General features: G+C 42.5%; 1 protein-coding gene across 4 annotated transcripts in view; it reads right to left on the bottom strand.

Annotated features, from left to right (window-relative positions):
* Positions 1 to 6053: 6053 nt before the first annotated feature.
* Positions 6054 to 25812, bottom strand: part of LOC143360890 (protein pangolin, isoforms A/H/I/S) — a 364982-nt gene continuing 345223 nt past the window's right edge. For 3 of the 4 annotated variants that reach the window (XM_076800063.1, XM_076800066.1, XM_076800062.1), the window contains 5 exons: positions 24023 to 24108; positions 23790 to 23920; positions 22028 to 22193; positions 15608 to 15677; positions 6054 to 6765 (listed from right to left, as the gene is read on the bottom strand). In XM_076800063.1, the coding sequence (XP_076656178.1) occupies positions 6297 to 6765; positions 15608 to 15677; positions 22028 to 22193; positions 23790 to 23920; positions 24023 to 24108 (922 nt within the window). In that variant the 3' untranslated portion in view covers positions 6054 to 6296. Of the gene's footprint in view, positions 6766 to 15607; positions 15678 to 19130; positions 19291 to 22027; positions 22194 to 23789; positions 23921 to 24022; positions 24109 to 25812 lie in introns of all 4 variants that reach the window. The other variant, XM_076800064.1, reaches the window with a different exon arrangement.

Genomic DNA, 25812 nt, shown 5'->3' with positions numbered 1-25812 from the left:
CCTCTGAATCCTTTTTACAACATTGCAAGCATCCTCTAAGGAAGGTCAGGACTCGTCTAAAAAGTATTTGGTTTGCAAATGGCTTGGACACGGTTGAAAATACGTTGGTAAAATTGTCGAAGAGACGTACAAGGTCGAGCGAAGTTTCTGTCGAACTTTCTATTGCTATTCTTCATCGGCAACTCGAAGCAATGGCCGGCAGCGTAAATGCGTTTAAATGCACTCGGCGTTGCACCTCTGCCCTCGCAACCCGGCAATCCTCGTACAACAGTGATCGTCGTGTCCCATGCACACACCTGCAATCGCACTCGCACGCATACAAAATCACACTCGGAATAATACATCGCACGGCTTTAAGAGTCTTTTTCTTTGTGGCTTAACGTCTGTCAGTACTATCCGGTAGTCCTTCTTTTCGTTTCTTTTTCCTATTTTTTTTTTTTTTGTTGTCTTTCGCGCTCATCTCCGCGAAACCGATGGTCGTCCTTGCCCCGTACTTACTCGTTTGTTGCCTCGGCTTCTCGATCGATAGATCATTCGTATCGTCCCGGAAATTTTTAGACGTTTAACTAGCAGCGAACGATTCCTGAAGACTCTCCACAGAGATCAAATATGGCGGTGGAACAAGTAATTTCGCTTCCGCAAGATTTACAATAACTTTTCGAGATTTCTACAAATTAGGACAGTTCTAAGCCCGTGGGGCACATTGGTAAGTTCTTTAAGGAGATTTCGTTATGAATCATGTTTCTCATATTTCTGGTGAATTTGTTTTGGGTGTCTCGAAAATCATTTCCGATCTAGTGCTCCTCAAGTATTTTGCATTAGGACATTGGTCGCTGAACACTTGCCGTCTTGGAACAATGTTTAATAAACAGACGTTTTCACAAAAATATAATGACATACACTTGGCAGAATATCTTGGAAAATGTGACAAGAATATTATAATGAATTTCTTTGCGAAGAACTTTGTCGAGCCAGCAGACTCCGGAGCTTACATTTGTTTAAATATTTTGCGGTGAACGTGTCCTCGATTGATACTCTAAATTAGCAGAGAAAAGCTAGAAGATTGCTGTGAACTGGACCTAACTGAACAGAAGATTACTTTGACCCTTCGCAGTTATATGTCGAGGCGACGTTTAACAGGTGTTCACAAAATTCCGGAGTGCAGAGTGTTAAATAATTTTCTCCCGCGTTTCGTCTTCCCCTAATTTCTGTTCTATCCCCGGCGTTTATCAGAGCGATTCAGGAATGGTTCCGTTGACTGTCTGTTCGATGATCGTCGATGACGTCATCGATGGAGTCCTCGATCGAGACGCGCCGAGGCAAATGAAGGAGAGAACACGTAAAAACACGGCGAAAGAACCAGGCGACAATAGGCGTAAATCTCGGTACGCCGTGGTCGCTGACAGAACGAACTCGGGAACAGAGCGTTAATTGTAAAAAATATGTATTATCAATAATATTGGCATGATGTCGTTATGGCACGTTTAGTTTACTGTTTCATTGACGCGTTTACAGGTTTATCTTAAGTTTCTCGCTATACAGACATCGTGGTTTAGCTCAGTCGTGTTTGTGAGGGGGGGTTTTTCAGGGGAAGGGGGATAGAGGGTGTCGTGAATGAACGTCTCGAAAGATGAAAGAGATAACAGAAAGAAACTATGATGAAATAAAGAGGAAAATGCATCGCTAAACAAAAAAAAAGAAGAAGGTTCTTTCTTTCTTGTCTTTGCTCTCTGTCTCACGCACGCATCCGCTCGTCACTTTCATTCTGATTCTTCCCTCTCTCTCACACTCTCTCTCTCATTCTCTCTCGCGTTTTACAACATACTCTTTCGCGTCTATTCCATGCTCGTTTGTTTCTTTCCTTTTTTCCGACAATTACATCGTTCCCGTCAGCGTATCATCGTTATCAAAGTCCTCCATTGCACTTTCCCATTCGACGCAACAAATGCACCTTAAAATTGTATTTATTTTATGTACAAAAGCTGCACCCTAACGCAAAAACGCACCAAAACGATTTCTTCTCGGGTTTCACGACTGCTCGATCTCTTTGCTTGCTCTTTCTTTCATTGTGTGGGGCTGATTTTTGGTCGATCAACTAATTGAGGAACGGAGGGGGTTGGGGGGTTGGGGGTGAACCGCCGGAGTCGTGCAACGAAACGGCAATTGTTCGTTTAAACGACGCAGGAGAATGCTAATCTTAATTTTCTTGAACAATTCAAATTGCGCGCGCTTTCTCCTTAAATGATTCTCCTTGAGACGTCCTTGAAACGTGAAAATAGAAACGAAGTGCCGAAATTTAATATTCTTCAACGCCCCGATGAATTGACATTTACGGCAAAGAGACGGTTAGAGAACAATCAACGCAACAATTACGATTTTCTATTGAACGAAATTTTGCAGTGATCAACTGAAAAAGAAACCGTGGTAGCGACTACAATCTCCGATTCGTCGTTTATTTTACAGCAACAAGGTTCCAAAAAAAAAGATAAAAATGAAGAAAATAAAATGCACATTAAAGGACAATTGAAATCGATTCCGACTTATTATAATAACGGTATTGCCGCTTCCGGTTGAATTTGCAAGGTCGTCCCAAACGAGCGACGTGCCGATTAAAAGGGCGAAGTAATAAATGAACATTTCGTAAAAGAGGGAAAAAAAAAATAAAAAACAAAAGGAAAGATAAGTCGAAGGACCATGCTTGGAAAAGAATCGAATTCTTCGAGTTCCCAGAGGCGCTGTTCTTTCCGAATTTTCATAATGTTTAGAAATCGCCAAATGTCGCTGGACTTCCGGACATTTACGCAAGGATAACGTAAAACATCGATTAAAATCTTAACAGTTCTAACGCGTCGGCTCTTGCGTGCAACAGAACAGAACCTTTTCAAAATGGAATCGAATTTCTCGGTTGAAAATAACATCTCGGCAAATTGTTGCACTTCGATAAAAAAAATAACGCTCGTTTCGATTTGCATGAACATCCGTAGTCCGATTCGTCTCGTTCCTCGCTACACGCTTCGCACGCTTCTGACAAATTAAAGTTTCTGAACAGCTGGATATGGGCAGAAAGTTGAACAGCTCGAATATGCTCCTTTACAACAATTTCATACGCGCATAGGTAATTATCTAGGCATGCAATTTTCAACTAAACATATGTAAAACGAAACGTTTCGTTAGGTGTACAAATTAATTCGTAGCTCAAACAATTTTTTATACGCTTCACCCCCTATATCGGAGATTTATTTATCAATTGTAACATACAGAAAATCCATAGAAACTTATGGAGATTATTTTGATTTGAAATAATCAATAAATTCGACGGCTACGAATGAATTTCCACGTTCAATACAAACACAATTTCCTTTTATTTACATAAAATATTTTGCTCCACCTATTCGAGACTTTTTGCCCATTTCCGCGCGTCTTAACGATCTTATCTTAGGAGAAAATTTAAAGAAGGAATTTATAGAGAAGATCTATCCAGATTTCTCGGCGATCTAGACGGACTTACAGCGGGAAGATCGAGGAAATGAAAAGGGGGGGGGGAGGTGATACCGCCGTGGAAAAAGAAAAGCGTATCATCGTGCCCGATAAATAATGCAGATTTTATTCCCTCGATCGTGAACGATCACGAAGACGGATCCGATCGAACGCGGCACGCACACGATTTCTAAATGGAAGCTCTCGATTGCGCTCGGATTTCAGAACAGTCTCTTTTTTTTCCCCGTGGTTATTGTCCTCGATCGAAAGTACGTTCGTCTCGATCGCCCCTCGATCGTTCTCTCGGGTCGTCGATCGAGCGGGGAAGAACGAAACGAGGATCGCCGGATTTTACTTTCGATAGGGTGATCGTTCACGAAAGAATTCGAGTTTGGACAGATTATTCCTGAGATTTTACCTAAAAACGTTCATCGATAGACTGCGGATTCGATGCGCTCGTAATAAACGTCACCGGGTCAAATTAAAAAAAGTAGAGGGTCTACAATAATTTGAGAATGTCGCTTTCATCTGATTAAAATCGCTGCAGAAAGAAATTACATTTTTTAAGATGATCGACTAAATCGAATCATTTAATTTTCACAAGTACAGCGAATGCTCGATACATGTCAACAACACGGGTCTTGCCAGTGACATGTATCGTCGAGGAGACATACCGTGTTACGTTTACATTTCTCCGCGACGTTTATCGTCGAGGCCTCGGCGACATATATGGAGAAATCACTGTACAAGTCAGTCGCATTCAGGACCCGGTAGATTTAGCGTTACAACGCAGAAAGCATTTTGCACGAAGATCCGCAGTCTATTATGCAACGGAGATCCACGGAGATCCATGATCCTCGAAAAGATCGCGGAGCTCCTAGATCCTGCACGATCGCGTTCTCGTTGATCATGCACGGTGGAAAGAACCCGGGATCGTTCTTCGATTCGAGATCCTCAAGGTCACCGTCTTTTCATCGCCTCTTCTCTGGAAGCTGCGATGAGAACGACGACGACTTGTCCGATCCCTGGCGATCATGATCGTCGAACGAAGACAGTATAATCAACGACACGTTGGAGGATTTTTAGGTAGCGGGCAAGGGGTCGCGATCTCAAAGTTACGGGGACGGGGCTGGGGGGAGAGGGGGGCTTAAACGAAAGAGATCTTACACGCTAATTAATCGCACTGTGTATAGACTTTTAAAAAAATAACAAATTACATACAGAAGATAGGTATCTTGACACCGTGAGGTCGAATAAATGAATGACAATCAAATGTCCCGCTCCGCGACTCGTCGTAGACTGCGGCTTTTATGCGACCGAGCGGCAAGGACACTCCTAAACGAAGACATTTTATGCCAATGGAAAGACCAGCGAAGACATTTCAAGAATTTCAAACACGCCGTTGTATGATCTACAACTGTTGAAAATCGTTAAGGAGGCACGTGTCCGTATAGCTCCCCCTATTTTGCAAACGGATGCAAACAATTTTGCACAAATATGACATTCGATGTACAGTGTTTACTCCATGTATATGTCCCAAATGCCTAGCCGATAAAAGTCCCAGAACTATCCTCACCGCCGCGGGGTATACCCGGTCAGGGGCCAAGAAGCTCGAGAATAGTATCTCCTGGACGATATATGTCCGTGGCTAGACCCGACTTTTCGACATGTATCGAGTAAGAACCGTATCGAAATGATTCGAAGCGGAAACAAATGTTCGCTGTTGCTACTCAGAATCGACGCAGAGAATTTGTCTTGAGCATAAAGGTCCGCAGTCTACTGATCATCGTCTTCGATCCTCTTTCTCTCGCACGCTCTCTTTCATTTTCTTTCTCTCCTCCCCTATCATGCGTCACATGTTCACGATCTCACTCTCTCTCTTGTATTCTGCTCGTGTTACCTTTAGCTTATACGTCTGCGGTATAATTACTTTATAGAATATAGTACCTGGCACAGGAACATGACCTCTCAGTCATTGGCATCACAACGTAACAAGGACTACAAGCTGTGTCACGCGCACCTTCTCTTTTCTCGTCGGCCTATTCTCTCTAACATTCTCTCGTTAACTCTCTCTCTCTCTCTCTCTCTCTCTGTCTTGCACACTCTCTTTCATTCTCTCTTTCAATCGCGCAAGATCATCCACGCAACCGGACCACTATCATCATCGTCATCATCATCATAATCATCATCGTCATCATCATCATCAGCGCATCCTCTAGCACGCAGAATTTCCTCGAGCGGGTGACTACAGCCAGACACTTGGTCCTGAGTATTTCTCATCTTCGAATTTGTTCGTGTTTCTCGTATTTGTTCGTTCTTCGTCACACGGCATGAACGTCCATCTCCCGGGCAGCCATAAACCGGCTACCCGGCCCGTAAAAACCTGGCGAACGAGCGCGGCGAGGCTCTGACACTGTGTCCTGGACCCCTAACTCTCTTCCGGTCGACCGGCTCTCCCAGTCTTGAGAACCTCGGGACCTCGGTCCGGTTCGTTCTTCGGTCGCTTGCCTCTTCAAGGACACGGAAGTGTGCAGCAGCTCTCCTTGCAGCCTCTAGACGACCTGGGGGGGGGGGGGGGGGGGGGTTTACTCCTTTGGACCGTGAGAGGTCAGGAGGTAGACTGTGGACGAGTTCCTCGGGTTCTCTCAGCGCGTCCAGGACATCCCGAGGAGGAGGACCAGCCGCCAGGCCACCGCGAGTTTCTTCGGCATTGTTCCCCAAATGGCCTTGACCACCGTAATTCCCGTCTGTACACGTACACGGACCCTGCGGATGACACGGTGTATTGCAACAGTCTTGTCACGTGGGTCCGGCCGGGGCTACGTAACACTGATCGCCGGGTTCGAGGTGCCCGATGGTGTTGGGACCACTTCACTCTTTATACACTGTCCGGTCAGTTGGTTCACGCTTAGGGGATTGTTGATGTCGTGGGGATTCGTGCCGACTGGGTTGCGGTGCGGCGGCGGCAGCTGGCCCGGCTGTTGGTTGTTCATCGACTGCTGGCTGTTAGGGTTGCTGGACAACGGCGGAGGCGGCACCGGGGGCGTCAGAGGGCACGGACAGGGGCTGGCCAGGCTCGAGGGCGACGGTAACACCAGCGACGGGCTAGCCAGACTAGACAACGCTGACAAACCACCCGGACTGCTCAGAGACTCGTCCTCTTCGGGAGTGCCTGCCTCCCCGACGCTGCCCAGGTTGTCCTCCGAGTGATCGTCCTCGCCTTCGCCGTCACCTTCGCCATCGCCGTCTCCTCCCTCCCCCATGTATCTGATACATTTCTTCTTACGTCTGCGAACAAGCGGTGAACAGTTAGACCCTCTGCCACTTCAACCCTACATCTATTTCAGCTGATGGTTAGCGGGAGTGAACGTTCACCCCTGCGTTCCCCAGTTCATGAAGACTCCGCACCCCTAGACTAGGTGAAGACCAGGGACATCTAGCGTCTCTGGCCGATGGAGGATCAGCCGAGGATGAGTCTGTAGCTCTTATTTCGGGGTATTTCGTGGTAGGGTTTCGGGAGTCTTCATCGCGCGGGATCGGGGAGCAACGTTCCATCCGACGAGTAAGGTTACATTCAGAATGATTACCAACTAAAAGAACATGCTTTCACTCGGAGTCGTTGCAAGCCTGGCTGCGCAGAGGTGGCTACTTGAAACTTTGCTTATGGATCGCTTGCGAATCTATGCACTTGCTGAAGAGATCGTCGTCTTTGGGGGAACTCGTGGCGGAAGTCTTACCGGTGTTCTAGGTCACCGGGTGATCATTGGAGCCATGCGCCGGTTGGCGTGGTTTCGCATTGGAGTGTACGCAAACTCGGAGGGAGAGTGTACTCTTGCGCGCGGCCATTTTGCCGTTCTAGCCCCTTGCACTGTGATATGCAGTTAGAGTAGTCGCGATTGAGCGGGTCTCTTAACGAATCTACCGATTATGTTGATTACTAATTTCGTTTACGAAAATATTGACGGTGTTTGTAAGACATAGGCGTGTGCTGTGAATGTTGTTCTTCTAGTAGGAATTTGTCAGCAATAAAGAAGTATGAACTGATCGTGACAGTAAAAGTAGAGGAAATCTGTTCTTGTAGGAAATTGCGGACAAGTATGAAGTGATCGTAACAGTTACGGTAGAGTAAATCTGTAACAGTTGTTCTTGTAGGAAATTGTGGACAAGTATGAAGTGATCGTGACAGTAACAGCGGAGTAAATGTGAAACAGTTTTTGTGAGATATTATGGACGGAGAAGGAGTATGAACTGATCGTAACAGTTACGGTAGAGTAAATCTGTAACAGTTGTTCTTGTAGGAAATTATGGACAATAAAGAAGCATGAACTGATCGTAACAGTAACGGTAGAGTAAATCTGTAACAGTTATTCTTGTAGGAAATGATGGACGACATATATGAACTGAACGTGACAGTAAAAGTAGAGTAAATCGGTAACAGTTGTTCTTGTCGAAAATTATGGTCAAGTATGAATTGATCGTAACAGTAACGGTAGAGTAAATCTGTAACAGTTGTTCTTGTCGAAAACTATGGACAAGTATGAATTGATCGTAACAGTAACGGTAGAGTAAATTAATATTAATAAATCTGTAACATTAGAACAAATCGCAGTGCAAGGGTCTAATGGTAACTCCCAGGTGATTAATGCTTCGCGTGGACAATTAAGAAGTAAAGATTGTACAGTGCATTCTCGATATATGTCAACAACAAGGGCCTTGCCAGCGTCGTGTATCCTCCAGGAGACATACTCGAGCCGTGTTATGTTTACACAGGCCTCTCGAGCTTTGAGTAGTGGGGATAATTCCGCGACGTTTATCGTCCACGCCTTAGCGACATATACAGAGAAATCACTGTAACTGGTGGAGTTTAGGGCCACTCGTTCACAGCGCATCCCCGCGGTAGTGGGGATAATTCCGCGACGTTTATCGTCTAGGTCTTGGCGACATATATAGTGAAATCCACGATCTTCCGCCATAGCAATCGGTTTCAAGTGTTTCTGCACAACCAGCGCGGTTCAACTTGTTCGACACGGATCACTCGCTGCAAATGCCATGCTCAAAACGTTCGGACGTAACAAGCAATAATAACTGTGTAATAAACGTATACGTGGAAAACCAAAGTCTGAATCAAAACAATTGAAATATATATATATATATTTATATGTATATATATATATATATATATATGTATGCCGGGGCACAAGGTGGGCTGGGTGGGGGGTGGTTGTGGAAGGGTGTTAATTAACGTTGTTCATTATCATGTTCCGCAGGCGAGAACTACACGGTGTCTCGAGAAACAAAAAAAAAAAAGACTCAAAAAAAAAAAAGAAGTCACGGGCCTGTGAAAAAAATTACTCGATCGGTGTGAAAGATTTTTGGAAACGATTTGCGACTTGGATGTTACGTGTGGAATTTGATTCGGAAAAAAAGAGTTCCTCTCTCTCTTCTGGTGTGATGGCCGAATTGAGTAGAAATAAATTGGGGTAAAATCGAGAGACTCGTGACGATTGTTCTATCCTTTTTCTATTTTTTCTTTTTTTGGTTCATCGCGAGAAAAAACGAAGGAGAGCTACTGCACAAAGTTCCCGAAAAGTGTGTTTTCCCGACCGACCTCGTGTGGCAACTGCCATCGCAGTCGAGACATTCAATCGCTCTGCCATTGGCTCTCATTATTCATCTCTTAGCCAGGTGATTAGTAGACTGTCTTTTTGCGTGGTTATCGTGGAACACGGTTTCCCCGGACACACGTCGATTTTCGAAGGTTCCACCGGGTTGTCCCGTTATACTGATGCTAACTTCGAGTACTGCAAATGATTCGTGCTGTTCGACATCCGTCGGTAGAGGTCACCCCTTTTCAACCCTTTGCACCCGAGTGGTGACTCTGATGCGCCATTGAAAATTGTTGTGGCATTATCTCGAAGAAATTACAAAAAATGTTACTAAATATTTGTATTCAATAGATCACTAAACATTTAAATATTGTATGTGGCAATCGGATCGGAAAAATTTATTTTTAGAATTAAAATAGGGCCGGGTGCAAAGGGTTAATCGCGTTGACGGTCGCAACCTCTTCTGCGTACCTTACTGCTCGGACGAGCAGTATTCTATGATAATAATTTAATAGAATATCTTTCATTGTTTGTCGGGAATATTTCAACAGTAATCTGTCCCAGAAATGTGTTTTATCTGCGAATTCGTGAGACGAAAGAGTATGCAAAGATCTTGAAAAGTACACTGTTCTTTCTTTTGGCAGGATTACAAAATCGATAGGTTCAAAAGAAATGAAAATTGCGGGCAGAACGAGTAATTTTACTTGATCGATTTGGATCCCAGGCGTCGGGTCTGCAGGAACAAACAAGTACAGTAAAGCCTTGATCTAAGCCGAACGGAGCTACAGGATCTTAGTTCACCTAATTTACCCTACGATACAGGTCCGATACTAATAATCCAATAACGAAACTTCTTTATTTTTCATTAATTTTTTACGGGACTTTCACCAACTTATTCATGGTATTTTTCTGATTAAAATGACACTAAACGCGACACAATTTGAGCTGGTTTTCAAGGTCACAATAGTTGTCCTACACGATCTATGTCACAGCACTCGAGGACTGGGATGTTGGACCAAGACTTTACTGTATCATCGCAATTAATGCTTATCCTTTAACAACGTATTATATATCAGTACCTAAACATTAAACATTTCTAAAATTATGTGATGAATGCTGGAAATAAATTGCACAGGGTTTAAATATTCTCTTACTTTTCCATCCAGCAAAGTTCAATAAAAATGGTACCGAAATAAGCACGTATCCTGTTCACAATTAATTTGGTCATTTTGCGATCATGGTTAGGACAAACGCCATTGCTAGCATAAACTCTCTCTCTCTCTCTCTCTCTATCTCTCTACTGATTAGAACAGCACGAATCAACGCGATGACTTTCCAAGCCTCTGCAAAGCGAAATTCGCGGGGGAAGATGTAATCGAAGACTGTCAACTTATTATGAGAGCTCCTCCGAGACTTGGTCTGACCAAGGTCAAGATCTCCTTTCCATTGGAAGGTACCATTGATTTTCAACGACTACGCCCGGCCACGTACGGTAACAATTACAAGTAAAACCACAATGATCAAAAAACTGCCAGCGAAACCAAAAACGAGAAGTCGTATAGTGACAGATAGTCGAATATCAAAGGAACAAACAATTAAGAAATAGAGTAACAAAAAAAAAAAAAAAAAAGAAAACAAAGAAAGGAAAACGTAAAAATCAAAAAACAATGTCCACGTTACTAGAGAAAAAGGTATATAAACGGTTACAACACATAGATTGGTCGTCGTGAACCGTGACGAGCTCTGCCATGCCATCAAAAAATCAGAGTCACAAAGTATATAATGTATATTAATCGTTCAATACTATGTAATATAATATATATACGTATGCCAAACGTTCCGAACCGAGGAGAAAAAAATGCAACTGAAATGGTAAAATGTAACCAAAAAAAAAAAAAAAAAGAAAAATGAACGAAAAAAAAAAGGAAAGAAAAAGAGAGAACAAATCTGGTTACACGTTAAACAGTATAATGTATATAAGACGTACGTAAAAAGACATGTATATATTTATATATACATACATATTTAAACAAAAAGTATATATATATATATATTTTATATATAGAAACAACATACACGGTATATATAGAATATATACATATAGATCATATATATGTATTACAGACCAGCCATGCTAAGGGCAACACTGAGTAAAGTCCAACTAAACGAGGGTAAATCAAAGAACAATAATAAGCTGCAAAGAGCCACAACAATGAGAAACAATGCGAGCATTAGGGCGTCGCTGGGCCGCTCACTATGCCATCCCCGCTCGCTTTCTCTGCCTCTGTCTCTGTCAAAATGGTGTCCCTATTAAAACCTCTGTTTCAACTGTTCTTCAAGATTTCGATTGTTATTCGCTATTTCGCGTACAGTAGGCGTTTTCAGTTGTTACAGATTTTGCTAAATTTTATTAGATTGCAAGCTTGCTAAGTTTCCGCCATTGGCAATTTGATTATTTTTTCTTTTTTTCCTTTTCGAGGACTATTACAGTTTTACGGGGGCCAACGAGCAGAGTTGGCTTGGGATAGCGAGGGCTAGCGACCCCGTAGGTTTAAGTCGGGACTGACCACTGTTTAAGAAGAAGTGTTGCAGTAGAAGGGAGGCGATAGGCTTGACTAGAGATTAACATAAGTGGGTTCTTGCTGAGGCGAGGAGGCATTGGAGGCAGTGTTGGTGTTTGGGGGGGCAGTCGGTGCCCCAACCGTCCCTCCACCGCCTCCAGCCCCGACCCCTGCCCCCGCGCTACTTCCCACACCGTGATGGATTATGCTCGCGTGGATGCCCATCCCCGCTCCATGCTCCACTGGGCTGCCAAAACCAACCACCAGCCATTAAAGGGGCGCTCGTCGCATCGACGTTATCACTTTAATCCCACCTCAATCCCACAACCGTGTCCTCGTCACCCACACGCAATCGCGATCATCTTCGAGGGACCTCTAGCAAACTCTCATCAACATCTTACATGAACGATTCGTCACGTCCAGGCACCAGGAAGTCTGCAGTTCTTGGAATGATCTTGCTTGAGTATCACTGGTCTAGCTTGAGTTGGATTTCATCTAGCTTCAGTTCAATTCGGTCTAGCTTGAGTTTGACTGGTCTAGTTTGAGTTCAATTTGCTCTAGCTGGAGTCTGACTGGTCTAGTTTGAGTTGGATTCGATCTAGCTTGAATTGAATTTGGTCTAGCTTTAGTTGGATTTGACCTAGCTTGAGTTTGACTGGTCTAAGTTGAGTTTGACTGGTCTAGTTTGAGTTGGATTTGATCTAGCTTGAATTGAATTTGGTCTAGCTTTAGTTGGAGTTGACATAGCTTGAGTTTGACTGGTCTAGCTTGAGTTTGACTGGTTTAGCATCAGTTACATTTGATCCAGTTTGAGTTGAATTTGATCTAGCTTGAATTTGACAAGTCTAACTTGAGTTGGACTTGGTCTAGCTTGAGTTTGATTGGTCTAGCTTGAGATGTATTGACCTAGTTTGAGCTGGATTTGATCTAGCTTGAGTTTGAGTAGTCTAGCTTGAGTTGGATTTGATCTAGCTTGTGTTTGACTGGTCTAGCTTGAGTTGGATTTGATCTAGCTTGAGTTTGAGTAGTCTAGCTTGAGTTTGACTGGTCTAGCTTGAGTTGGATTTGATCTAGCTTGAGTTGAATTTGGTCCAGCTTGAGTTTGACTGGTTTAGCTTGAGTTGGACTTGGTCTAGCTTGAGTTTGATTGGTCTAGCTTGAGCTGTATTGATCTAGTTTGAGCTGGATTTGATGTAGCTTGAGTTTGAGTAGTCTAGCTTGAGTTGGATTTAATCTAGCTTGAGTTTAACTGGTCCATCTTCAGTCGGATTTGATCTAGTTTGAGCTGGATTGATCTAGCTTGAGTTTGATTGATCTAGCTTGAACTGAACCGGTCCAGTTCCGGTTTGGGATCTTCCTGGTGCCTTTAGTCGCACGACGTCGAGTCGTTATCAGAGAAATCTGGCCGATCCGTAACCGAACGTGTTCACGGTCTTTCTGGTATCAGAAAATATGTCTCCCAAATGTCCGCAATTATCAGATTCCGGGCAATGTTCGTTCCCCGGCACGCCGCTGTGTCGCAAATGATCAAAGAGCTACTCTACTTGAAAATTTGGTGACTGTGAATGGATTCTGTTAAGCTCTAACAGCGGAGACAGCCAACAATAACAACATCGTTGTATTTCAGTGTTCAAGAATATGCTCAATATTAACGTTCGTAAAAATTAATCAATAGTAGAATATAGTATCATGGTTGGATTGTGGATTTGATGCATTTATAGGTACAATATCGAGCAAGCCGTCCAACGAATTTAAAAATACTTCTGTGCTATCTTCAACTCATTAGACTCACTGAGAAAAGATTATGCAACTCCTACATCTTGCAATCAATGAAGACAGTATTTAATTTGCATTAAAATCCGCAGTCCAACCAGGATCTGGTATCCCGGAGCACATCAGCGTTTTTTCAAGCTTAGGAATAATGTCACCGGTTTAGATGAATGTTAGCCAATGGTGGACAGCTATATTATCATGGCTGGGATTCGTTCTCGCCCCTTTAATGAGGTCCATGTGATTCACAAACCCAGGAGTCGGGGCGTTTCGGGCGCACAAGTGCGGCAATGTACAAAGTGAACAAAATTGTTTATTCGACGCCGCCACGGCAAACACTACAGCGTGGTTCATCTAATGAGTATAGATATATATTTACAAGCAAAGTACAGCGGATAATTGGACTTCGTTCCAACGGGAAGAGGAGGATCCTCCTCCTGAATTCTTTCTCTGATCTCTACGGTGTTGTTCCTAACGCGTGTTGCGCTCTGCATTTTTTTGGAAGACACATTTTCTGAACGGTGCATAATCATTATCGATTGCTCCGGCGTTTGATTATCTTGCGCTCTCGACGACCTTTCTCTCGAGACAGTCTCTCAGCTACTGTATATTTGTACACGTGCAGAAGTTCCACGATAACATGTGGATGACGGAACGGAGTAGACGATTACAATAAAAGAAGTGGTGATCATCGGAGAATACTATGTTCGTGCCCGGGTTGCAAGTATCTTACTTCGAAACGTGACGGCCCGATTCACCACGTATTTTACATTTTGATCCGGTCGCTTGGCCTGCTCGAACACCTTCGTCAAACATTCTCTCAGTGAACTTCGACCCTTCAATGGTGCCATAATCACTGCACGATATCGGTGCATTCTAAAATTCCCTGAGCCAGCTTCAAGCATGTACAGCGAATTCTCGATATATGTCAACAACGCGGGTCTTGCCAGCGTCATGTATAGTACAGGAAACCGAGCCTCTCGAGCTTTGAGTAGTGGGGATAATTCCGCGACGTTTATCATCCAGGCCTTGGCGACATATATAGAGAAACCGTTGTACTTTAAGACTGGAAACCACAAATGTCCCAAGGAAGTTCAGGAAATTTCATACTTGCGTCTTAACATTAGGCTTACGTGGCACTAACAGTGACTATTTTACATCAGTTTGGTTAACAATTTAGATTCTCCTTATTTTTTTCATAATATATATATCGAAAGAAAGAAATTTATTGGATAGTTCCTCGTGGCTGTGTATTTTTACAGTATAAATACAGTCTCTGCTCGATACATGTCCCAAATATCTAGCCGATAATTGTCCCAGAACTGAAGGAGTGTAAACATAATTCGGGTATATCGGTGTGAGACCAGGACACCACTACCAATCCAATAACAAAACTTCTTTATTTTTCATTACCTTTTTGTGGGACTTTCGCCAACATACCGTGGCATTTTTCTAATGGCATTGATACCTAATATGACACAATTTCGAAAATTAGTGTAAGTATGATTCGTTTTATACCGTGTTTGGTATCATTTTAATCAGAGAAACTCCACAAAAATATTGGTGACAGTCTCATAAGAAGACAATGAAAAATAAAGAAGTTTTGTAATTGGATTAGTAGTATACACCCAACTGACGTTATGTCTACACTCCTTTCCTACGTTTGGTAGTAGCTCAAAGTAGTATCTTCTATCCGATAATTGTCCCCGGCCAGACCCGTGTTTTGGACATACATCGAGTAGACAGTGTAAGCCTAGTGTTAAACTTGCGTGGAAACATTTGCAGTTCCTGTGCAGAGAGTAGTTTGATCTGCAGAAAATCTGTAGCATTTTCTGACAGCACTTCAGGGTCCGAGAGTCCCCAGACGATTTGTTTGATCCTTCAAGGTTGGTATCAGTTTGAATCCAGTTCGAAGGTCCAGTTCGAGAATTGGAACGAATCGTTTGGAAGGAAGGGGATCGAGCAGCTCAACTATCTCGCAAGTCGACCAATCATTCACCACATATAAAAAGTAACTTCTTCTAGTGGAACTACATGACTGACGTGAGACTTCTAGGTCCTTCTCAACACTTCTCAAGATCGAATACGTATATACACGCGACCGGAACAGCGTGCTCAGCTTGTCGACAAGACGGTATGTAATTCTCCTCTCAAGAAGCAGCGAGTCAAACCCTCTACACGATGCACACGTACCTGCACGGCTTGCACCACTGGCTTTGCTGATCTAATCCGTACCTGGCGCGACACTTCTTCATGTTGTTACCTAGAAAACGAGAAATTCCGTCGATTAGCCTCCAGCATACGTGTTTCGGAAGAGGGGGGGAGTGGCGAATACACGTCCATACATTGTCGCGTTTCACTCGTTTTGTCTGACGAATAATTGACAAACATCGACCCCGAAGAGGACCGTCGTCTTTTCATCATTTCTTTGAACTTGAGAAACCGGTCAATGCCAGGTGGTTCTTAACCCTTTCCTGTGATCCGCACCCTCTTGAATCTCAAAAAATAAGTTCTCCCACCCCTTTGAAAAATATGTATCCATTTGTTTATTCAGGAAATTATTGAAAATAAATTTTCCACCGAAAATTTAGAAACTTTACACCCTCGGAGGTGCACGCGACTCTGGTTAAGAACCACCGGTCAATCAACTATACTAATCCTGTACAACCTGATCGAATTGTTCTAACATCAACTGCTGGATTATTGTCACATTTGTTAAAAATCGCCTATGTTGGAAATGAACTTTTCAAAATGATCTACGACTAGATTGTGAATCTATATGCGCAATAAAAATCATCTGGATCAATTGCAAACACCGGAAGACATTTTTCTATTATTCTCCAACGTTATTGACGTCGATTTGTTAATTGAAAATAGCATATCCGACGTCTTTAAATTGTTTTAATTGCTCTCCTGTTCCAAAATGGTGGCAAATTGTTTTTCCCATAAAAAAATAAATTATGAAACTGTTCCTAAACAACGGTCATAAATTGTTTATGGACTTTTTTGGACTGGTTCGTTGCTAATGACAGAAAAACTGGTCAAGTTGTACAGGACTGTATGAAATCAGCTATTTTGGAAAAGAGCAATGTTCATCGGACGGACAATACTGAGAACGTGGGGCGCATTTCGACGTTTGTCAACTAGTCATGCGTGTAACAGAACGATCGCGACCGATTGAGCTTGATCTGATTAATGACGGCCGGTGATTTTTCCGATTAACGACAGCCGGCTCGCCGATGAACTCTCATCTCACCGGAAACATTATTTCCACGCGGCTGTCGGGCTCGTTTCCGCGGTAAATTAATGGCCGCTGCGGGAGCGCAACTTCTAAACATTGTTCTTAAACAAATTCCCGTGTCCAAGCTCAAACGGTCCGGAAATCTGACAATATATACGAAACGAGGGACCTTCTCGGAAGACGACGTTGGTTTAATTAATTCTGCTCGTTAACCCTTAAGCGGACCGTGAAAAATAATTTTAAAATCTACTTAAAAAATGCAAACAAATTGCATATTTAATAATCGCCTGCGTCGGTTGAATAGTGAGATGGCAAAATTCCAAACTAAATCCGCCAAAAAGTTGTATTACCAACGGTACAAATTTCAGTGGGGCGCTAATTGTTCACTGAAGGGTTAAACAACACTGTTAACGATTAGAAAACGATCTCCCTCCGATAACCCCGAGAAACAGGGCTTCCGAGAAGGGTCCGCCGCCTCGATGAAACAAAAGAAAGAGATATATATATTCTGTCAAGCTGAGTAATAAAACGGCATGCAGCGTAAAAACGTTAAACGGCGTATAAAAAACACGATCAAAGATCATATCTACTCAATTAATGTCGTGATTCTGTATTAAAACGCAAGCCTCTAGAAAAAATATCGAAGACGAATGTCGAAGAAAAAAATTAAAAAAAAAAAACGAAAAGAGGAAAATAAAAAACAAACTAATCAGAAGAAATAGAGAACGAGAGAGAGCGAGAGAGAGAGAGAGAATGAGAGGGGGGGAAGGGGAAATTCTATAGGGGAGTTTGAGAATAATTGTATGAGTAATCCGAGTCGAGAGAAAAAGAGAAAGAGTAAAATTATAATTAAAAAAAAATTTTTTTCAAATTGGGTACGTACAAGACTAAATAGCGAGACAGAGAAGTAAAAATATCAATGTGGGAAAAACAGGCAACGTTGAAACGATCAAAGGTGGAGGGGGTGAAGAAATAAATTCGAAAACCAACCAGCATCGTACAGAAAAAAGAGAGGGGAGACAAGAATTGGAAAAGTACAGAGTGAAATGATCAAAAGAGAAGAATAGAAAAGTTGACAAGAGAAAGGAGACACACATACGCACACTCGCCCACACAAACATACACACATACACACACGCACGCGTAAAGAGAGAAATGGAGAGAGAGAGAGAGAGAGAGAGAGAGAGAGAGAGAGAGAGAGAGAAAGACAGGAATGGAAAAATCTAGGAAAGCGAGAGAAAAACAGAAACAGACTGAGTGGAAATTAAAAACGCTCAGGATTGTCTGATTGCGGAGTAGGTCCCTGTAAAAATGCAAGATGGCCAGCGTCCCCAAAGTTGTATACGTAATTAATAATTAATAAATGCTGTGTTCATGTGCGTGTACGTGTGTACCGAATACGCGCGCTCGTGTTTTTCGATGCTTCCCGTTATATATATATATATCCTCGAAATCTATACATATAATGGAAAAAATCTGTTCTGAACAAAGCACATCGGGACACGCACGTGCGCATGCGTACGTGCACGCCCGCGCGATTCTTTTTTTTTCTCGTTTATCGCCGTCATATATATATATATATATATATATACGAAATAAATTATTCTCTTCTTTCGTCGATTGTACTTCAGCCACGAGATATTCTTTATCTTGACAAAAAAGAAAAAGTAAAACGAAAAGGTATATATATATATATATCCATACATATATCCACACATATATACGTATATATATATACACACACATGGAACGGAGAAACAAAAGAAAAAGTACGGATAATAGATATAGTCATACGTATACGTATATACATACATATAATATATATATAATATATATATATATATATATATATATATATATATATATATTTATATTTAGACTGCCGATTTTATGCGCTCATGGTTACTGCATTTTATAGTTTCAGTGAAACTCGAAACAATAGAAAGTTTAAATTAACTTGAAGATATCACTATATTATTTTCAATATAATTAAAATAATGACAGAAAATTTTGCATAGAGATCCGCAGTCTACATATATTGATATATATATCTATATATATATATATATATATATATATATATATATATATATATATATATCTATACATATATATATACATATATATGTATGTGCACGTATATGATAGTAACATGTGACAATTTATATATATAGAATATATATATATATATATGTATAATAATAATAATAATATCGACCCAAAACCCCAAGACGGGGGGAAAACATGCAACATAATGTAGTGTAGCAATATAAGAATGTATATAATAATTATAATATAGTATATGTAATAATGAGGGGGTAGGGGGGGCTGCTGAGGGGGGTTGTTTGTCGACAAAGATCTCTTGATTGTTGCTGTTGTAATTTAAAAAGGGGTCTGGGGGTGATTGGGGGGTGGGGGTTCGGGGGGGAGGAGTATTTTTCTGTAAGAATGTGTGGATGTGAGGCATGTGGGTACCTCCAGGATCACTGTTTGTGTCTTGTTTGCGCTTCCTCTTCTTAGTTCGGTTGGTATTTGCGCGGGAAGACCAGTCAGGGTACAGCTGCATGTGCAACTGTCTCTCCCGTCGCGCCAACTCATAATACTTGGCCTGTTCCTCTCGCCCTAGCGCGTGCCACTACCGAGAGAGAACCAAACACTATTTGTAATTGTGCATGAACCGTGGGCTAAACAACAGTTTAATCAAGAAGACAAAAAAAAAGAGAGTTTCACTAAACGCTACTGCCGCCACCCTAATTGGATATACTCGAACAATTCTGTGTATTTTTTTTTTTTTATTTTCTTTTTTCCTGGGATTGCTTTTGCTCGGAATTACTCGAAAGATATATTCCTTTCTCTTATATATATATATAAATATATAAATATAAAAATTCGGTTATTTTTCTTTACTTTATATTTATATACGTATATATGTAGCATGGTACAACGTATCGATGCGTTCGACGCATTCTCTCATAGTTTTTTTTTTTTTTGTTTAGCATCTCGGTAACACTGGGGTCCCTACTTTCCGTTTAAAGTGCTAGAAGAACAGCCTAGATTCTCCCCTCCCCCTCGGTCGCACCGCTATTCGTCGTTTATCAAATGAACTTTCGATTTTGTACAGCTTGTCTGATAGAGGATCCATCGATCGCTATGTCGCACGTATTCTTAGCATGGCTACTATGGCGGCCGTGTCGCCCGGAGGACCGCCGTCTGGTGTCTTGGCTTGTCTATACACTGGAAAAATATACTGTAAATGCATCGCTAAATAGAAATCAACCGCATCGGTACCTTGCGAAACACGTTACACACTCTCATAACCAAGTCTTCAGCATCTCCAGCAAGACTACAAAATGGCTTCCGACAAACTGGCGACACAGAGTTTTGCAAGTACGAGACGCCTAGCATCTTGAAGAACAACTGTACAACGGCTACCAACAGAGACACCTACTTGTTTAGAATAATTAGACTGCAGGATCTTCATGCATTAATTAATTGAAAGATGTTGTTAACCTCTTAAGCACGGCGCGCTCGTCCGCGAAACTATCTCCCAGGTACGGCGGCGCTTGTCCGTAACCCTGTCTCCCAGGGACGGCGCGTCTGACCGCGAAAGGCACGAAAGCCACTATAGTGGCGTTAACCGTTCAAACTGACGCTTCCCACGGAAGCCACTATAGTGGCTTTAGAGGTTAAAACTGACGCTCAGTGCTTTAGAGGTTAAAATTGTTAAACTTGACTTGGACAATTTTTCTTCCGCATAAACATCCACAGTCTACTTATAATAATACACAGCAACGTCTGTTAGATCTATATTACGTCAACGCGTTCGCCACCAGTGTCGCGTACAGAATAAAATTAATTATGCGCATTTCAAAATTATAATTTAACTAGAATTTATAATTTTTCCGTGACATTTTATTACCGCTGAAACGAATCTGGTTGCGAACGTGTTAACACGGTCTGCAGGTGCTCGGTAGCTCACAAAATCTCTGTGCAGTGGTGAGGTCTAGTGAAAAAATTCTTAGATAATTAAATCCTTAGACGATTCAGATAATTACAGTAAGATATTTCTCAGTGTATTCATGCTCACAACCGGCGATTTACAGTCGACAGAAAGCTGCATCGATCACACTTACCCTTCAAGGTCAAGTTTTAGGGGACGCTAAAAATCGCAAAGTCACATCGAGAAGAAAGCATTAAAAAAAGGAAAAAACAAAGAATAAAGAAATCGACGCAGGCTTTTCGTCAGACTGTAAAATGTAATCAGAGAATCAGAATGAATCAGCGGTCCCGAGTATGGTCGCGAGCGATCCTCGATCTCGCTCTATCAGACATTCGGTACTCTTGGGTCTCTGATCGAGTCGTCGCAGGACTCGTCGCTCTTGAAGCACATATATATCTCTCGCCCCGCGTATACTTGATCGTTTCTTTCGTATGCACGATACTTTTTTCAAAAATACGTGAACGGATACCGCTTTAGGGAGTTTGGCCAAATACAAACAAAAAAATTGATCATATATCAATCATCGTGAAACGATGGTCTCGCATTATGGATTAACCGCGGTCAGAGTCCGTTTCTCCCTGCGGCCGACGCATCGTCTCCGCAGTGCTTTAACGACAATGCATTTTTCCCCAACAGACAATCCAATGGTACAAAAATCGAAGATCGAAAAAATCGGAAACAATCTACAAGAGAACGCCGCAGTGCGACGCGCGCGGTACGCGTAGAGGTCACAGAGGACGCGCGTACAGGACGCGCGCGGCACTGTTGGCTCGGACAAAACAACTGTTCGACGCGCCAAGAAAGCGGTCTCGTTTTTTTTTTCTTTCTTCCTTTTCTTTCTTTACTTTTCCTCTACATACAATTATATGTTCCGTTTTGCTTTCGTTTCTTTTCTTTTCTCGAGAACCTCGACCAGAATCGACAAAATTGAAAAACAACAAACAAAAAGACAAATCAACGACAGTGACGACGGAACCGAGCGAACGTAACGAAAAAAGAATTCATACATATATGTTGTATCGTCGAGAGAAACAAGTGACTAGCGTATATATATATTTTACTAAAAAAAAGGCAACAAACGGTAACGAACAACGGATGAGATTAGAAAAAAAAAAACGAAAAAGTATACCAAAAAAAAAAAGAGAAACAAAATCTATGTGAGAAAAAAAAATCAACAAAATAGATGAACACAAAATATTTGTAAAGTGAAAGAAAACGCACAAAGAAACTTTGATCGTTTCAAATATTAAACCAGTTGTATAGGTGTGATCTATATAATTATATATATAAATATATATATATATATATAATTTTTATGTATATTGATAATGAATTATTAAGGGCCTGCTGTTCTAGCACTGGAAAGTGGTACCTCCGGTGGGATCTGCGGAGCGCTCTTTCTTCCTCTTCTTCTTCTTGCTGCCGTATCCGTAGTTATCCCTGGCACTCCAGCCGGGGTATCGTTGCTGATGGAGATGGCGTTCCTGCCTGGCCGCCTCATAATACCGCGCCTGCTCCTCCCGGCTTAGCGAGTGCCACTGCGTGTCATACCCCCAAAATTCAGACTCAGTTTCACAGTATTCCAGCCGTGCACCGTGTCCCTTATCCACGCTTTTTTATTTTTATTATTTTTTTTTTTTTTTTTTTGTTAATTTCCGCTCTTTACTATTCTCGCCGTCGATTATTAGCATGTTTTCTATCATTCCGGAAAACAAGTTACGAACGATACTTATTTCTCGACCGGACGGCGCCGTAAAACCCTCTTTTTAATCGACGGCCCCAACCCTCCTACGATTATCAGCGATTTTTCGGTTTCCATAGATCCCACCTATCGATGCTCTCTTTTCGTTTACTCTGTTTATTCTCGCAGTGCCTCGAATCGTATACTTGAAACGCATGCAACTTTTATACATATACAGATTATACACACATCTGGAGAGGGGCTGGGGGGATCAGAAGTAATTATAGTTTCGGGGGTGGAGGGGCGCCAAGTCAACATTTTGCTTCCGAGCGTCAAGGCAATCCGAGGAATGGTCCTTTGGATCGGTTGGGATTGCTGATCGGCGAACTGCGGATTTTATGATTCTTCTTTTCTCTCGTTGACATCGACTGCACGATCATTGTCAATGCACAAGAATGTAGGTATACATTCGCATGTACCACCTGAAGGATCTTACAATTGAATTTCGAGTTTGATTTTCGCATAAAGGTCCGCAGTTTGTCGATTAGCTCCTCGAATCCTTCGTCTCAAAGATTTGTCTTGAATGTTCGTAGACTGGGTCGACGCCACTGGCTCGTCACAATGCGTAAGCTAATCGTCGCCCCCGCGGAGGCACGAGTTCGCGTGACTTATCACAGAGGAAGTGGCTCTGTCGACGAAGTCTGAATCCATCGAACGACGGCAACGCGTTTGAAAACAGAAAAAAGGTGAAACAGAAGAAAATCTTGACTTTGGCATGTGTCTGTCGCTTTTGCGTCCGGGCTGTGCAGTGGTTCTACATTTTCAAATTAGTTTGAACTCTGTGATCGCGAAGATCACCGGACAAGAGAACAACGTGTCTCGGAAAGACTGAATTAACCCTTTGCGGATGAAACATTTCGACCAGGGAAGAACTTCGGTTCCAGGAGAACCTGAGAATACGCACTGATTTTGTTTTTGTTGATTAAATTATTTGCAACTTCAACACTAGGTTTACGGCCTCTAAATATCTTTCTCTGGGCTGTTTAGAAAATGGCTAGAAATTCCTGATTTTTGTTAAGTGGAATACAGTGACTTCTCTATATATGTCGCCGAGACCTGGATGATAAACGTCGCAGAATTATCGTGTGCCTCCTGGACGATGTATGTCGCTGGCAAGACCCGTTCTGTTGACATATATCGAGAATTCACTGTAGTCACTCTCAGTGCTCCGTGAATCTAGTGTTAAATACTCTGTTGACACCTCGGACTCTTATCAATTTTAATAATTGAACAAGGTCATTGAACTCGGCGTCGGCAAAGTTATGGTGAATATGGCAAAGAGGGAATAGTCTCTGGCAGCCCGGTAGCAGAAGCGTCCGAAAACTAGAAGATTTGTATAGATATATATATATATATAATAAGTTCAGATGGAAATAGTATGTCAGCTACTCACTCGTCTTCCCAATATCTGATTGATCGCAGCGCTCTCTTTTAAGGTACACTCAGCGACGACCTTCGCCCTCATCTCCTTCATGTACAGCATAAATGCGTTCAAAGGCTTTTTTATATGGGGTTTCTTTTTATCTGTGCAAACATCATCGATGTATGGTATGAGAGGTGGCCTCTACAGTGAAAATCATAGGATAAACTGATCACGGATGCCCAGGTTCATTAAACGATCCTTACCTTGGTTATTCTGCTGCGACGAGTCCACGGACTTCCCGTTGTCCGGGTTCACCAGCGACGCGGAGTTCTTCTGCTCCACCGTAGACCTGCCGAGAATGAACAACGATTAGTCATCAAGTCGCATAAAACAACCGCAAACCTAGCTGAAATTCTTCGCAACCTAGCTGAAGTCCTTCAGCTCTAAAGTTCGCTCAACCTCTTCTAGCATGGAATCAGTAAATTCATGATCAAGGCACAAAGAAATTCTAAGCACATTCTAAGGAGTTGCAGGATCAGAATTGTTCCACGATCAGAGTCGTTCATGATCAGAAATGTTCCAGGATTAGAACTGTCCCAGAATCACACATATACCAGAATCGGAGTCGTTCAGGATCATCAGTGTTCCAGGATCAGAAATGTTCCAGGGTCAGAAATGTTTTAGGATCAGAAATGTTCTAGGATCAGAAGTGTTCCAGGATCAGAAATGTTCCAGGATCAGAAATGTTCCAAGATCAGAAGTGTTCCAGGGTCAGAGTCGTTCAGGATCAGAAATGTTCCAGGATCAGAAATGTTCCAAGATCAGAAATGTTCCAGGGTCAGAGTCGTTCAGGATCAGAAATGTTCCAGGATCAGAGATGTTGCAGTATCAGAAATTTTTCAGGATCAGAATCTTTCAGAACCAGAAGTGGTCCAGGATGGGAACCAAAAATTGTTTAAGGTGAGAAGTGTTTCAGGATCAGAACTGTTCCAGGGTCAGAGCGGTTTGGGATTAGAAATGTTCTAAGATCAGAGTTTTTCAGGATCAGACACCTTTCAGGGTCAGACTCGTTCAGTATGAGAAGTGTTTCAGGATCATAGTCGTTTAGGATCGAAGTCCTTTCCAAATCAAATTCAAAGTCGTTCGGGATCAAAGTTGTTCAGGATCAGACACCTTTCAGGATGAGAATATTTTCAAGATCAGAGTCGTTCAGGATGAGAAGTGTTTGAAAGTCAGAGTCGTTCATGATCAGACACCTTTCCGGATCTGAATCGTTCAGGATGAGAAGTGTTTCAGGACCAGAGTGGTTCAGGATCAAAGTCCTTTCCAAACCAGAGTCAAAGTCGTTCGGGATCAGACTTGTTCAGGATCAGACACCTTCCAGGATCAGAGTCGTTCAGGATGAGAAGTGTTTCAGGACCAGAGTGGTTCAGGATCAAAGTCCTTTTCAAACCAGAGTCAAAGTCGTTCGGGATCAGACTTGTTCAGGATCAGACACCTTCCAGGATCAGAGTCGTTCAGGATGAGAAGTGTTTCAGGACCAGAGTGGATCAGGATCAAAGTCCTTTCCAAATCAGAGTCAAAGTCATTCGAGATCAGAGTTGTTCAGGATCAGACAACTTTCAGGATCAGAGTAGTTCAGGACCAGACACCTTTCAGGATCAGAATCGTTCAGGATGAGAAGTGTTTCAGGGCCAGAGTGGATCAGGATCAAAGTGCTTTCCAGATCAGAGTCAAAGTCGTTCGGGATCAGAGTCGTTGAGGATCAGAGTCGTTCGGGATGGTCCAGGACCGGACTCCCCCCGATCAGACCATGAATCACCCTCATTACCGTTTGAAGTAGCCTTGCTTGGTCTCATGATTAAGCGGTTGCTCGGGCTTCGCGCAGGGCATAGAGTACCCGGTCGCCGAGTTCTGACTATTGCACAGCTGCTCGGCAAGATTGGAGCCGGGTCCATCAAAATACGGCTGCGGAATCGCGAGCGGGTTCCTATGAAAATTCTGCGGCATGGGCCAGTTGATCTGCTGCCACATGCGATGTCTGGCCTCCACC

The sequence above is a fragment of the Halictus rubicundus genome, chromosome 14 (genome assembly GCF_050948215.1).
Source record: "Halictus rubicundus isolate RS-2024b chromosome 14, iyHalRubi1_principal, whole genome shotgun sequence".
In the NCBI taxonomy this organism is placed as follows: domain Eukaryota; kingdom Metazoa; phylum Arthropoda; class Insecta; order Hymenoptera; family Halictidae; genus Halictus; species Halictus rubicundus.
Note: the sequence above shows the minus strand (reverse complement) of the source record. Positions and strands in the feature narration are given on the sequence as shown.